This window comes from Brachyhypopomus gauderio, chromosome 3 (assembly GCF_052324685.1).
Source record: "Brachyhypopomus gauderio isolate BG-103 chromosome 3, BGAUD_0.2, whole genome shotgun sequence".
Taxonomy (NCBI): Eukaryota; Metazoa; Chordata; class Actinopteri; order Gymnotiformes; family Hypopomidae; genus Brachyhypopomus; species Brachyhypopomus gauderio.
In genome coordinates, this window is record NC_135213.1 from 33,667,994 (window position 1) to 33,684,181 (window position 16,188).

The following is a 16,188-nucleotide window of genomic DNA, read 5'->3' on the forward strand; positions in this document are numbered from 1 at the left end:
GAAAGTATGTGAAATCATAGGTAAAAATAACATCCAAATTAATTAGTGCGTTTTTGTGCTCCGAAACGTGACTAACTAAACACTTCAAGTACGCACAACAAGTTCTTAATAAATAATTAGATGTGGAGTTCTCGTTACTTTTTGCAATGTGAATGTTTAAATCCACAGTTTCCACTAGTCACCAGGATCAAGAACAGACACCATCTCAATAACCCTAACAGTTTATTTATTTATACGAGTCAATTTAAATAATAATAATAATAATTATTATTATTATTATTATTATTATTATTACACAAGCAACGAGCGAACCTACATCATGTTGCATTTCAAGATGGTTCCTGACCCGGGAGAAGACAGTTGATCTGTACGTAAAACTTTCAGCATTTTCATGAATTCTCGCCTGTCACGTTTCTAGACAGGCCTACATATTTGCATTAGCAATAAATTATATTTTAATTATAAGTAAGGGGAGTTCACGGTCGATTACCGTCTCAGAGTGTTACCCGCCCAGTCCGTCTTCAGACGCTACATGGTTCGCTATTTTTAGCTTGTAAACACGTAGTTCTAAAATCGCATTCAGACTCTGTTTGAAGACGATTAACATATATTGTAAAATATTGGACTGTTTGTATTTCCACAAATAGTGATAATTTACAACTTTATAATAGTATCTTTTTGTGACACTCCAAAATTATTAAAATGAATTGGGCTCTATGCTACATGTAAATTAATAAATTATTATTAGTAGTAAATTTAGTAAATTATGCCTAACATAAGGTGACTCTAATTTCAGAGTTACACTCCTCAGTTTCCAAAGCTTATAAATGGAATCGTCACCCACACGAAGCAGAACCAGATCTATACAGCCTGACCTTTCACTCCACAACAACCCAGAGATTACTGGAATATCAGACCTGATAAGTTATGGACAACCTAAAAACTACTTTCAACCAATCAGTGATCACAACCCCCGTATCAGCCAGACCGATCCTGTGTCTGCTGGTTCTCCCTCTGTTGATGCAGCTCAACATGAAGCCTCTCCTGAACCCTTAGTCTCCTGTTTTGAAGAAGAATATGTTCATGTCCCAGATGTAACTCCACCATTCGTCTCTCCACAAACACCTTCATCTGTTGCTTCCTTTCTTCTACCAAGATGTGACACTTTGTCTGTGACTCAGTCTAAGTTATTCCTCACTTCCTGCAGCTCGAACACTGGAAACCCCTCAAAACCTCCTGACCTTGGCACTATTTCCTCTTCTCCCACTCTAACCTCTTCAGCCGCTCTACACACCAAGGTAGCCCCTCAAACATCCTCTCCCCAACTTCTCTTACCGACACTAGATGCTGTCTCATCTCCACATAAGAACGAGGCCTCTCAAATCCAGCTTGGTCAGACCACTGAGTCTGCATCATCTGCTCTATGTTCAGATTTGATGTCTGAGGATGTCGAGGTGAGTTCTTGGGTTTCCCAACAGCAAGGGACTGTTTCAAAGCTGCCTTGTGGATTTTCTCTAAAGAATGCAGACCAAGCTAGTAACATTGAATGCATTCAACAAGATGAAGATGAACTGGGAAAGGGTTCTAAAGAAAACAAAATGAATTGCATCTCAGATGAAGGGCTGCCAACAGGAGCTAATTTTCTTGAGCCTGATAGTAACAGTTCTCACCTGCATTCACCCCTCAATGTTAGCATCAACCCAAACGATCCAGTGGAGATGATGTCAGAAGAAAATATCAAAGCACAGGTATCCCTCAAAGACACCACTGCATTACCTGCTTCCATATCTGATGAAGCATTCCTTGAGATGCCATCAGTTCCTGAAGAGCCAACACCACACTCTGACATTAGTATTAAAGAGGCAGAGTCCAACCAATCTGAGCTGTCTTATCTTAGCCCCCACGTGCCTATAAATACATCTGAATCTAAATCAGGACAGTTGGTGGACTACATGTCTGTTTCATACCTGCAAATTACCAAAGCTGCGCAAGAAGAAACTCAAAGACCCAGTGAACCTAACCAGTCGTTTGTCTCATCAACATTAATCCCAAATGTTGACAAGATGTCAAGCCTTGCACCTCTCGTGGTGGAGGATCTTAAAAATGATGCTGTCCAGAATCAGCTAGGGCATAAACACAACGGTCAGGAGATCATACCTGTGGTAGCAGATTCCATACCAGACAAGGACTTAGTTTGTAAAAACATCTGTCAACCTCAACCACATGGTCCAGTGAAGCCTGGTCTGCAGACGCCCCCAACAAACTGGACACCACAGTCAGAATCTGGAGCAAACTACACTAACTACTATGGCTGTGTATATCCTGATTATCAAAAGACAGGTCCACGGGTTGCAGACCAGCATTCTGTATATTATCCCTGGGCTTCCCTGGATTTTAAAGGTTACTGTCCACAAACAAGAGCTGAATCACAGTTTTATGGCCAGGTATTGTGAATTTAGGTGTGCACTGTGTAATCTATTACATTGAGAATAATAATGGAATTATAACTATTTTAGCACTTTGGTGCTCATGGATAGTATGTAAATACTTGCCTTTTCCTCTCTAACAGAACCAAAATAACAGGTGCGAGGTAAAACAACCTGAACAGCCCAGTGCAGAACACATCTCAGCAAGGTTTTGTGTTTGCTATTATTATTTGTTTCTTATTGAATTAGGATTAAAGGAATAATGAAGCGGTAGCTTCCGGTTTCTGCCTGGGAGTGAAAGCTTGAGTGTACATGACCCCTGTTTTACGTTTATGGTTGATTGGTTAAGTGTGGATGACCCCTGGTTTAGGTTTATGGTTGATTGGTTGTTTGTAATTCACAAGTTTAGCCATGCAATGTTTGTTGGTGCTTTATGGTCATACAATTATTATTAAAATATTTAAATGATATAATTACACAAGATGTGTCTACTGTAAAGATGATGTACTTACTACAGTAAAACATCAGCCTCTTTTACACAGACCACAGAGGTCCAAAGACAGATCTGCAAGGACTGACCAAGACAAAACACATTTTTACAGCACTCAGTATTCCGAAGGTAGCTATAAAGTGCTGATATTTCTTTACTACGTTTAACATAAACAGCTTTACAGAAATAGAATATCAATATTTACAAAAGTAGATAGATTTTTCATCATATTTGTAGGGTGGGATTCCCAAGGATACTGCTCACCTGCTTACTACCAAGGATTCTATTATCCTTATGATTATGAATACAAATCAGAGGTGTTCAGAAACTACAGGCAACCATATACAAAGTAAGGGCAATATCGTACTAACTGTTCTCAATGATAGTCACAATAATCGCCAGTGTATTTTACTTCCATCCACTCTATAAGATCTAACCAAGTCTGATTCAGTTTTCTATTGCATTGCCTTTTAAGGCTCGACACGTATGAAGACTGGTGGAGATATGACCCGCGATACGACTCAACTTTTGACCGTAGTCATTTTGCCCAGTATGAGCAGTCATATGGGGATCAGTGTGACAGACAAAGCTGCCATAGTGACTACTCTACACAGAGCATGCCTAGCACACACAGCTATGACAGCCATGTTAGCTGGAACCCAGACCAGGTAACTGATGCCAACCTGGACCTATTCGCTCAAGGAATATAACAGGATTTTCAAGCACTTTCAGTTACAAGCTCATGACTAAACTGTTTGTTCTAGATCTGGGGACACCAACACCTGCAGCATGTTGGGTGTCTTGACTATGGCACGAGTGCTGAGTCTCATCGTGATGGCCACGATGCATTGGAGAATGAACCCAGAAATCAGGACTTCAATTCAGCATGCTCTTCCAAGAGTGAAACCTCATCGGATAAACAGGGTTTTTACTTTATAGTCTAACGATAGACACGGCTAAACATCTGATAAGTGTATTTCAAACTCTACAAAGTCATGTTTTCACCGCAGGTCCTGCCCCCATGGAGAAGTTCTCATCCCCTCACTGCTGTGCACGATTTGGTCCTGGTGGACTTTTCATCCAGGTGCTGCCAAATCTTCCTTCTGAGGGCAAACCAGCGCTGGTGAACATCCACAGCACTGAGGTCATTTCCTGCTATTTTTTCAATTCTTTTTTATGTTCACTTGCACAATATGAACATTGTGTATTCTGCAGTGAACATTCAGGAGCCTGTATTGGTTCTCAGAGGCTTGTTTTATTTGAACACGTTGAGACACTTTGAATCAGTTTTGTTTTTGTAGACAAGAAAATAACAACAGGTAGTTAGTCTGTCAACACAAAAGGAAATTATTACAATTGCACATGTGCATTTTATTCTGTAATGACAATTTATGACAGGCTGACAAATTGAATACTCAACAGGTAATGTTGCATGGACTCTGGGATCAGGTAGACCTCAAAACCTTCCCGGGGCCTTTTACAAAGTAAGCCGGGTTTACATCTAACCAGTTAAAATCAATGCCTCATATAAACTGTTTGACTTAAACTTTCCATCATTTATTATGTAACCACAGACCACAAAATTGGTGGACACTTTTATGTTGTTAGTGATTCCTGATTCCAGTTTCTCTGCTAGAGATAAGACCGATAAGGCAGAGGTCCTAAGACTTATCAAAAACAAATGCCACAAGTGTGTGCAAAACGACACTTCAACAGATGAAGGGACATCTAGCCTAATATGGGATCTCATGAGGTTAATATGCAGACAAAATGGTGTAAGTTTCCTCTAGATTTAGTTTTACATCTTGTAAATGAATCATCTCTTAAATTAAATTATGTGCATGTAACCACTGTCAACTGTTTCATATATTGGTGTGATTTGTGTTACAGAAACTGGTGGGAACCGATGTATCTCACCTCTTGCTAAGTAATCAAAGATCACACTGCTCACTTAAGGAAGCTACTTCTGATCTTATTGATTTTACACATGAGCCCTTCAGTAGAGCACAGGAAATTCATATGGGCATTGCAGAATCAACCACTGAAGACACTCAAAGAGACTTACAGCACTTCAGGGAGCTGTTGATCATTGGCAAGAAAAAAGTGAGTTTAGTTCATGTTTCTTAACAACCGCTAACATGGAACACTTTGAGTACCAGTGTATACCTGTATGTATACCTGTTGTTCTCGAATGCATGAACCCAACAGGATGCTTTGAAGACAGCAGTCAGCAAAGGCTTGTGGGAACATGCTTTTATGCTTGCCAGTAAAATGGACTCTGTGGCCTATTCTCAAGTAATGAGCAAGTAAGTATTAATACATTTACAGTATTAATCCATTTCATGCTTCCTTAAATTGCCCTTTTAGAGTAACTAGTTCATCATGCTTTTTTAAACTCAAATTTTTAAGGTTTATTGATAGTTTACCTGAGAGTGATGCATTACGGACCTTTTATCAGCTTATGTCTGGAAGGATACCAGTGTCTGCATCTGTGAGTATATATATATAATATATATATCCTCATTTTTGATGAATTTCATATGGATTAACAGAGAGAATGAAGTAGACCATAATGTTTTATTCATCTATTTCATTTTTTCTACTCATCCCATGTTAATTTAAGGAAAAATAAAATTAGTGGTTCTATTCTTTGCCTGGAGTTTTTTTAATTAGTATTTTCTGTAGAATTGCAGATTTAAAGAGCATGAAGATTGGCGCATCCACCTGGCCATGGTTTTATCAAACCATACATGCTTTAAACATCTACACAAGAAAACCATAACTAAAATGGCTGACACATTAGGTAAGGTTTGGACATGCGAAATGTTAAATTCTGTAACAAACCTGGCTTAGCCAGTGGGACGCATATGCAGCTTTCAAGAGGTTTAATGTAAATGTCTAACACAAAAAACAATACAACTCATACAAAGACCAAAGATAACAATAACTAACACAAAAGTCATAAGGACAAACCGAATACTCACAAATTACACTATACAGCTTAACAACATTCAACTCACAAGATACAACTGACAACATGCAATAACCCACAACAACCAGGACCAAACACAGGACTTAAATACAGCAACTAAACAAGGGACACAACAAGACACACCTGAAGGTGATAACGAGGGGCAGGGAACATGGCAGGGGTGTGAAACCAGAGACAACTAGGAAATGTCAAAATAAAAGACACGCAAACACAGAGAACAAAACAAAAGTCAAGACTGACAAGGGGGGGGAGACAGGAACACATGACAGAACCCCCCTCCAAGGCGCGCCGCTCCGAGGTGCGCAACGGAAACCAAACCAAAAACAAAACCCAACATCAAGCACAGACAGGAGGAACCAAACCGAGAGCAGGAGACGACAGACACGCAGGGAACAGGGGCGAAGGCAATGAGGAGGACACACCAGAAACAAAGGACCCAGGGGCAAAAGAAGGCACAGAGGACAAAGGTTCAGGGAACACAAACACAGGGGCTGAAACAGGCTGAGGGGGACAGGCAAACGGGACATCGGGAGACTGGACAGGGCTAGGGCAAGCAACAGAAACAGGATCGGAACGGGGAACAGGGAACGAGGCAGCGACAGAGGCAAAAATACTTTGGACTACAGACACATGGACAGGAACAAAATGGGTGATAACTCTAGGAACAGACACGGGCACAGGGACAGAAACAACAACACCAGAGACAGAAACGGGCACGGGCACATGAACAACGACAGCTTCACGCACAGAGACAGGGAACAGAACAAAATTAGGCACAGAACAGGGCAAAAATGGGAACACAGGCACAGAAGGGGAACCAACACTAGGGGGAGCAAAAATAACGTCCACATCGGGCCCACAGACGGGCGGAACAGTCACTGTGGGCCCTGAGAGGGCACAAGAAACAGAAGTAGCCCCCAGGCGGGCCCCGGGAACAACAGGCGGCAGTGACCCCATCCGGGTCGCGGTAACAGGCGGCAGTGACCCCATCCGGGTCGCGGTAACAGGCGGCAGTGACCCCATCCGGGTCGCGGGAACAGGTGGCGAGGGTGCAGGCCTCTCCAGGGCCTCCGGCGCGGGTGCAGGCCTCTCCAGGGCCTCCGGCGCGGGTGCAGGCCTCTCCAGGGCCTCCGGCGCGGGTGCAGGCCTCTCCAGGGCCTCCGGCGCGGGTGCAGGCCTCTCCAGGGCCTCCGGCGCGGGTGCAGGCCTCTCCAGGGCCTCCGGCGCGGGTGCAGGCCTCTCCTGGGCCTCCGGCGCGGGTGCAGGCCTCTCCTGGGCCTCCGGCGCGGGTGCAGGCCTCTCCTGGGCCTCCGGCGCGGGTGCAGGCCTCTCCTGGGCCTCCGGCGCGGGTGCAGGCCTCTCCTGGGCCTCCGGCGCGGGTGCAGGCCTCTCCTGGGCCTCCGGCGCGGGTGCAGGCCTCTCCTTGGCCTCCGGCTGCGGGTCTGGAGGCGCCGTGGCCGGCTGTGGGTCTGGAAGAGGCGTCACAGGCTGCGGGTCTGGGGAACACAGGTTTGCCCCTGCGCCACTCCTCAGTCCCCTCATCCTCCCCTCATCGTCGGTGGGGTTGGACTGAGGAGACGTGAGGACCTGACGCACAGGCTCCCAGCGCCCCCCCAAAAAAGTCTTTGGATGGTCCGCCGCAATGGTGGTGTAGACTCCTCCAGGAAGGGGTGCACTCTTGCAGTCAATCTCCGACATGCTGTAAGGCCGGGGGGCATCACTGGAAAACCTTGCCTGTAATAACCCAAAAAAGCCTTCCACTGTCCAGGCTACCTCAGACCTGTGGGTAAGGACAATGTTCGCCCACTCCAGTGCCTTACCCGCTAGTCTCGTCCTCATGAACAGAACGAGGACCATGTCTGGCGGCTGAGGGCATGTTAAGAACCGGAAATAGGCCCTGCACTGCAACACAAAGCCATCGGCTGAATCCTCCTTACCGTCGAATACGTCTGGACAGTGAGTCAGTGAGGGCAGCGCTATCGGTCTACCTGTAGTGTCCAAGGCGAGACATGATTGCAAACAGTCCAACTGTGCCACGTAGTCCTCTACATCCTTGGGAGGGGGTAGGCTAGGCACAGGTCTCACTCCCGTAGCTGCTGCGTCCATTGTGACGGTGGGTTATTCTGTAACAAACCTGGCTTAGCCAGTGGGACGCATATGCAGCTTTCAAGAGGTTTAATGTAAATGTCTAACACAAAAAACAATACAACTCATACAAAGACCAAAGATAACAATAACTAACACAAAAGTCATAAGGACAAACCGAATACTCACAAATTACACTATACAGCTTAACAACATTCAACTCACAAGATACAACTGACAACATGCAATAACCCACAACAACCAGGACCAAACACAGGACTTAAATACAGCAACTAAACAAGGGACACAACAAGACACACCTGAAGGTGATAACGAGGGGCAGGGAACATGGCAGGGGTGTGAAACCAGAGACAACTAGGAAATGTCAAAATAAAAGACACGCAAACACAGAGAACAAAACAAAAGTCAAGACTGACAAGGGGGGGAGACAGGAACACATGACAAATTCATTAACGTCTTTAAGGGAATAGTTTCACTTTCATTTCATTCTCAGCTTCCAATGGATGTTGTACTGCTGCTAGTTTCTGTTACATGGTGTCTCAGCTGGATGTGGACACACAAAGTTATAAGTCAGACGTTTTCCTGTTTGGGGTCAGTCCCAAGTAAGTTATAATTAACCGCTCATATATTTATATGTTATAATTGAACGGTGTCATGTGATTGTTTATTCTCTGTTTACTACTAGCGTTCCCCATTTGAAGTACGCCACCAATGAAGCAATACAACGGACTGAATTGTTTGAATATTCTCTGTGTCTCGGTACTAATTCAGTCCATCTTCCAAACTTCCAGGTCTTTTTTTTAAAGTTGCTTTCAACTTACAAAGTTAATTTACTTCAGTAATTCAATACAAAAAGTGAAAACCATACATTATAAAGATTCACGACAGAGTGATCTATGCACTCAATACTTGGTCGGGGCTCCTTTTGCACAAATTACTTTATCAGTACAGCGTGGCATGGAGGCAATCAGTCTGTGGCACTGCTAAGGTGTTATGGAAGCCCAGGTTGCTTTGATAGCAGCCTTCAGCTCATCTGCATTGTTGTGTCTGGTGTCTCTCGTGTTCCTCTTGACAATACCCCATAGATTCTCTGGAAAATGAAATTTCCATCTACAAAAAGCTTCTCGGCAGAGGGAAGCATGAAGTGCTCTAAAATGTCCTGGTAGACAGCTGCACTGACTTTGGTCTTGATTTAACACAGTGGACCTACAGCAGATGACACGGCCCTCCAAACCATCACTGATTGTGGAAACTTCACCTCAACAGCTTGGATTGTGTGCCTCTCCACTCTTCCTTTACTTTCATCTGAAAACAAGACCTTAGACACACACTTGCTGAAAAAAAAACAGTTGGTCTAATATAATATTCGAATTTTCTGAGATAGGGTAATGATTTTTAAAGCCATAATCATCAACATTAACAGAAATAAACACTTGAAATATATCACTCGTTTGTCACAAATATATGCGTTTCACTTTTTGTATTGAATTACTGAAATAAATGTACTTTTTGATTATTAAAACATTTATGGAGATGCACCTGTATAAAGGGGGATATCTGCACTCCTTCTGAAGCACGGACCACCCCATTTGATTTGTGTTCCTCAGATTTTCAAGTTCATATATGCATGTCGGTTAGCTGAAGCCGGGCTTTGCACACAGGCCTTGCAGTACTGTGAAGTGATAGCCAACACACTGCTCACCTCAGGTGCTGGAAGCTATCTGACCTTAGTAAACCAGCTATTAGAGGTAATGATCTCACAATATAGCTTACTGTAGCATGTACAAATCTGGTGTGACTGTTTTACCATATCAAGCCACAAAACCTCAGTGGTTTAGCGTCATGCTAATTGTGCTGTTCCTAATCACCGTTATAGCTATCTGCAAAAATCCGACTCTTTGACCAGCAGTTGAAAGACATATCTGAACCTGAATTACAACACGAGCCTGAATGGATAGTCAACCTTAAGATACTTCGCTCACAAATGATTGTAAGCTGATTGTGTTATATTTAATGCCTAAACTCTTAGCTTCTCTGATAGAGAATACATCCTAAAATATTGTCAAATGTAACTTCCAGGAACAACTGAACTCAACCAGTCGTGAGGAGCAGACGGAGAGCACGGACGTAGTTCCTCGTGGTTCCCCCGGTGAGCCTGCCGTCCTGACCACAGAGATGCCGAAGCATGAAGGGAGCCCTCCGCAGGTGCAGCTAGCTCTTCCAGGTGTGCTTACGCCATAGACGTTTGTAGTTTAGCCCCATTAAGACCATATTTGTCCCTACATACAGGGGCTCTGCATGTCTTTTGGGGCTAATGATCAAATCTTGAGTGTTTCTAGAAGGCTTAAGTGATGGGTTGCCTGCCATTATCATGGCAGTTTAAAATGGTTGTGAATTATGATCCACAAAGATCACTTGGATCATTAAGTGATAATGTTTGGATGATCCCTTAATTCTAGTGAAAGTAGTAAGCTTTTAGTTACCATGACGCCAAAGTCGGACATTCTCTCCTTGAAAAAATGTTAACCAATTTGTTTAATGTTGCATTTAACTTTTATGTAAAGTTCTTGGTAAACATATTTTAAGATGTGTTGGACAAAAATGCTTTATTTATAAAGTAAAAATTTATTATTCTTATTTAATTATAGCATCCCAAGATGAAATTAGAACAAAAGTGGCACCTGTAGAATCTTGGCAAGTTCTGGACTCAGACCCCCCTGAACCAGACAACAAGGTGAGAAAATACCCTTAAAGTCTACCTCCTTTTTCAATATAAACAGATAGAGACTTAAAACTTCAATCTTGCTGTCCTCATCCCCTGTAGGCTCTTCCAGTGCCTACCGTGACATCCACCGGATGTCTGGTTTCCCATAAACCTTCTCCCAGAGCAAATGCAAACTCCCTAGCAGAAGGGGTTCCCACTCTTGCAAAGGAGTCCAACGCAACGTCTGAGCTACAGCTGTTGACCGTGCCTTCCTCTGCAGCCCTACCTGACAAACTGGCTCACACTGAAGACTGCTGGTCAGAGGACAGGCCCAAGCTGACCACGGAGACAGTAGGTAGTCTGCTTCTACCTCTATTGGCGCCATCAACTTTCCAACAGGGGCGTCCAGTCAACGCAGTCCCTACAACGCAGTCCCAATACACCGAAAACCATCACAATTTGTCTGTCAACACAGATTCTGTGTCTGCAGAGTTTACACTGCGACCCTCCTCACTGTCTTCTGCAACATTACCTTCACTGGTAACAGAACCAGGGACTGTGCCTCAGATAACCGCTCCACTGCCTTATACACCATCATTTGCTCAGACTGGGCAACCCTGTCAAAGCCAATATCCAATACCTCCACTGAGCCTGTCCGTAGCTCCTCCCCCAATGTCCTCTGGAAGTGTTAATTGGGTCACAGAGCAGTATTTACGTGACTTACCACCAGTACTTCCTGCCTCACCTCCATTGCTATATGAACCTTTGGCTTGGCAGCCACTGACCCCGGCTGTGTCAGATGACAGATTCCAGGCAGTCTACACCATGGAGTCCCAGACAGCTCCTCATCCCACCACGCCTTTACCTGCAGCTCACATTTCACCTCCTGACACCAGTGCTCCTTCAGCAGAACCGAGTCAGCGTGAAGCTTGGACACAGTTCACGCCTCTCGTCACAGCTCCCCTGCCGGCAGACCACATGCTCAGCCAGAAGACTCCTCCACTCTTTGGCAAAAAGCCCCATGTCATGGCAGAGGGAACAGCTCACCCAGGGCAGATGCCTGCTGCACCTAAACCCTTTACACCTAAGCTTTTTGTCCCTCAGAGTCCGGTTCCAGATCCACAGCCTGAAAAGGTCAGTCCACAAGCTGAATGCAAGATTAAGCAGAAGTGCTGTCATTTTGGCCTGCTTCGTGTCATCTTTGATCTCCCTCTCCTCCTTCAGTTCTCCCTTCTCTTTCTCTCTGGTGTCTCTAACTAGGACGCAGGAGGTGGCTGGTTCAGATGGCTTTTTGGCAAAAAAAGTGAAGTCCCCTTAGTCACCGATACTGACAAAGCAGTAAGTGAACACCATTGTTTATATTTTTAAGAGTGACCTAAATACCTAAAATATTATACAGCATCATGGATCAAAACACCTTCCTGGGCTACCCAGGTCATTAAAGCATACTTCCTTTTGTGTTAATACTTATTCAGAGATAATTTATTATTTTAAATGTGAACAATTCTCTTATAATGTGCTCTGTTGGCAGGATGTTCCTAATACAAAGAGATAATGTGAAGATGAAGGATTTCTAGATGCAAGAGGTTCCATAGGAAGAAGACTGAATAAAGTGATGGGTTTCATGGAGAACTGGTTTGATCACTAGTGAGAGAATCAGTTTGGTTTTATTTCTTGATAGTTTTCTCAAACCTCAAACTGTTTCTTCTAACCATTTACATAGTCATTTTTACTACATGGAAGAGTAGTAAATAAAAAAAAACACTGAAAACTGAACTTAATAGTATAAATTTTTTATCTGCATATATTCCTAGCACTGTTTGGTTTAGGCCTTAAATAATTAATACAATCTTAGAAATAACATGTTTGGCATGTTACCATACAATACTGACACTTGTGTCTACCCCAACTGCTCCTATGATTCATATTAAACTAGTCAATATTGGTCAAGACGCTAAATACGCTTGGTCAAAGATTCACAAAAATTACACAGAGGATCTAGATGTATTTGTTCTGTGGCATATGTCTACTGTGGCACTTGATATAAATAACTGCATATGAACTTAGTTGTCTTTACCAACCCTTATTTAATACTTTAGGTCAGGGGTGCCCATTACGTAGATCGCGATCTACCGGTCGATCTCAAAGGAAGTGTGGGTAGATCGCATGACATTAAAATTAGTGGATGAATGACACGCTATCGTCCATCTACACTGACGGTTGTATTTTGATTGACATACATGGTAGCCAATCTGACGTCTAGGGTTTCCCCGTCAACGATCGACACGCCGCTAAAAAAATGAAATAAATAGGTAGATTTTTCTGAATTGGTAATCTTATAAGTAGCTCGCAAGCTGAAAACTTGTGGGCACCCCTGCTTTAGGTGCATTAATAATATAGGTGAATTCTGTTTGTGCACAATTACAAAATGTGTTGAGACGCTCAGTCCATATTCCAGCCTCCGCCCTTTCAACACTGGTTTGTTTTTGACCACCTGACCAAATATTAATCCTGATATGATAGTGGCAAGTGGCATGATTATGGGTGCTGTGCTGATATGAGTTTATCAGGACCAGCAGACTGTTGAAAATGATCCATCCAAAACTATCCGCAATGGCCAACAGTATGAATAACAACTGACAATTGACCAAGGACAAGATGATAACAAATTACTCACAAAAATGCACATGGCAGCACCGCCAAGGGGTTTGAATGTAAAGAATGCATTTTATAACTCAGAAGAGATTTAGGCACATTTTAAACACACACACAAAATGCCCCTTATTTGTTTGTTCTATTCTTTCTTTTTGCATGGTACTGTGTATTAACTGTGAAAAGTAAAAATTATATATATTTTTAACAATTACAGGAAACAACCTTCTTGTATTACTAGTATTAATGAACCTCTTTGTTAGTTATGAAAATAAATAAAAGTTAATGTTATTGTGACGGGTAGGGTGAGCGAAAATAAATGGAAGCGATCACGCCAAGTCTCAGGGAAATAGGATGGTTTAATATGTAAATTGCGCAAACCAAAACCCGTGAACTGATCCGAATTAAGGATATAATAACCAGCGGTCAACTGGTACAAAGACAAGACATATATAGACGAACAAATGACCCTCAGGTGAGACGGATCGCGGGCTCCGCCCACTTGAGGGACGAACACAACACCACACCCACAGGACAAGCTGCTGCTGTAGACGGGGGCGACCAGTAGGGGACCGCCGTACCGTGACAGATCCCCCCTCCAAGCCGCACTCCCCTCCACTGGCTGTGCGGCCTACAGCGGCAGCACACAAAACAAAGGGGCAGGAAGGTAGGGACAAGGGACACACCCCCTGTAGTCCCGGAGCTGAAACACAAACAAACACAAGTTAGCTCACCTACCTGGGCGGGACCCTGGACCGACTGGGCCGTCAACAAGACAAAACCACGCCCCGGTCGGTCACAGGGCCCTCACGCCCTGACCGGCATTAAGCCGCTTAGCCCCACAGGTGCGAGGACAACGGGCTACAGCTCCTTGTCCGTCCGGGGTGTATGTGTGCAGGTCACCTCCAGGACCCCGTGGAAGGGGCTCCGTCTTGTGCAGGAGCTCTTCAGACCGGAGCCCCATGGTCCCCAAACATCCGGGGGCCCCAACCCTCTAGGGAGGGGCTCTTTAAGACCGGGCTCCGGTCACCCCACAACATAAGGGGGCTCCTGCCAGGTGGAGACCTCCACAAGGCCCAGGAACGCCACGATCCACCGCCAGGGAGAAACACCTGCACATGAAACAAATGCACACACACACACACACACCAACACAAAATACATACGCGCACTACCCTGATCTACAATGGGGGAGGGGTCTCCGTCTCAGCAGGGGACTTCCACCGGCTCAGGAGAACCCCCCACGTTCCTGGTCAGGAAGTTAAGTTGCCACTTTTTCGTCAATTGTGATTTTCACCCCAATCGAAATTTGTCCTCCGCATTTACCCATCTGTGCAGTTAGAACACACACATGCACACACACGCACACTAGTGATTACTAGGGGGCTGTGGTGCACATGTGCCCAGAGTGGTGGGCAGCCCTAACCCGTCACCTGGGGAGCAGTTGGGGTTAGGTGCCTTGCTCAAGGGCACCTCAGTCATGGCCCCATGCCTGGGAATCGAACCCACAACCCTCCGATCACATGACAGGTTCTCTAATCCTTGTCCATGCATTCATCCATCTGCATTCGCTTATCCAGGTCTGGGTTATGGGGGCAGTAGCCTTAGCAAAGAGGCCCGGGTTTCCCTCTCCCAATATTTCCATTGTGTTAAGGACATATTTTAATAAAATATGATGGTAAATATATAAAGGAGATCAGCTTCTTTGTGCGATTTAAAAAATATAGATACATTTAACATTAGAAAAGTTCATCATATCAAACTGTGCTTGTGTAAAAAACAAAATATTAATGTACAAATAGCATATTATTGTCACGGTGAGGCGGCCCCCTACCGGCCGCCTCCGTCCACAGCGGCTGTTGTTGTTGTTGTTTTGTGACGTCATGTGCGTCCCTCAGGTGGGCGGAGGCCGTGATCCGTCTCACCTGTGGGTTGTTTGTTTGCCTATATATGCAGGGCCGGCCCTTCCATTAGGCGATATAGGCAAATGCTAGGAGCGCTGGCTGTCCAGGGGGGCGCTCGCGTGCATGCGGTTTTTTTTTTTTTTTTTTTTTTTTTTAACAAATGAACAATTAATAAATGTGAAAACAAGCAAAGTCCACATAATCATAATTTCATTGTTTAATAATATTAGTCAAATTAATCATTCTTATAATAACAACACACGACACCTATCACCCGCGCGCCAACCCGCCCTCCCCCGCGCACCTCGTTACTGTTTCTCTGTACACCACAGAGTGAGTGACATCTCCCTGTAAAAACGTCAAAAAGGCAGAAGTCCTCTGGTGCCCAGGGTAGTAAAAGGAGAAAAGTGGAGGAGGAAAGGCGGTAAAAAACAGGTAATATATGGTAATATGTGGTGAATTAACACTATACCATTGGCGAAGCGTCAGGGACTTCAACGCCTTCTCTGAAGGTTAATTGATCTTAAAAAGGATGCTTTATCTATTATATGTAATATATGTTAATAACGCTTCACCAATAATATGTATTTTTCCTATAAATCGGCTTTCAAATCCACTTTTCGTACTTGTGCTTGAAAAAAACCTCAGCGGTAAAATAAAAAATCAACCAATCAGAATATTTCACACCGTTGTTTCTAGGTAAAAGAGAGAAAGGCCCTTTTACATTGAGAGCTTTTATTATAGATTGGCAGTTTTATCAACCAATCATATTATCGAATTAGAATCGTGGGGGCGTGCTCCAATGGTCTCTCATTTTTATTTGAAACAAATCCAAAATGTTGCCAATCTGTAACTGTTGTTTTTCTTTGAAACCAGCTCGCTTGACTCAAAACTAACACTCAATCATGTATGCT

General features: G+C 43.9%; 1 protein-coding gene across 1 annotated transcript; it reads left to right on the forward strand.

The window, feature by feature from the left end:
- The first annotated feature begins 312 nt into the window (after positions 1-312).
- Positions 313-15,405, forward strand: LOC143509251 (uncharacterized). The gene is made up of 19 exons (XM_076997788.1): positions 313-367; positions 3,392-3,584; positions 3,681-3,840; positions 3,927-4,060; positions 4,339-4,400; positions 4,553-4,691; positions 4,807-5,019; positions 5,125-5,222; positions 5,326-5,407; positions 5,602-5,719; positions 8,508-8,616; positions 8,700-8,805; positions 9,622-9,762; positions 9,891-10,004; positions 10,094-10,238; positions 10,663-10,748; positions 10,839-11,852; positions 11,979-12,056; positions 12,250-15,405. Exons 2-19 carry the CDS (start codon positions 3,534-3,536, stop codon positions 12,271-12,273), a joined length of 2,874 nt encoding a protein of 957 aa, XP_076853903.1. The 5' UTR covers positions 313-367; positions 3,392-3,533; the 3' UTR covers positions 12,274-15,405.
- The last annotated feature ends 783 nt before the right edge of the window (positions 15,406-16,188 follow it).

What these genes read in the sequence shown, in the direction of transcription:
- LOC143509251 (XM_076997788.1), top strand. Translation starts at nt 3,534, where the DNA reads ATGCCTAGCACACACAGCTATGACAGCCATGTTAGCTGGAACCCAGAC. An exon ending in TAAAATGGCTGACACATTAG is followed by an intron (nt 5,720 to 8,507) that starts GTAAGGTTTGGA and finishes TTTCATTCTCAG; the next exon opens with CTTCCAATGGATGTTGTACT. An exon ending in TCACCGATACTGACAAAGCA is followed by an intron (nt 12,057 to 12,249) that starts GTAAGTGAACAC and finishes CTCTGTTGGCAG; the next exon opens with GATGTTCCTAATACAAAGAG.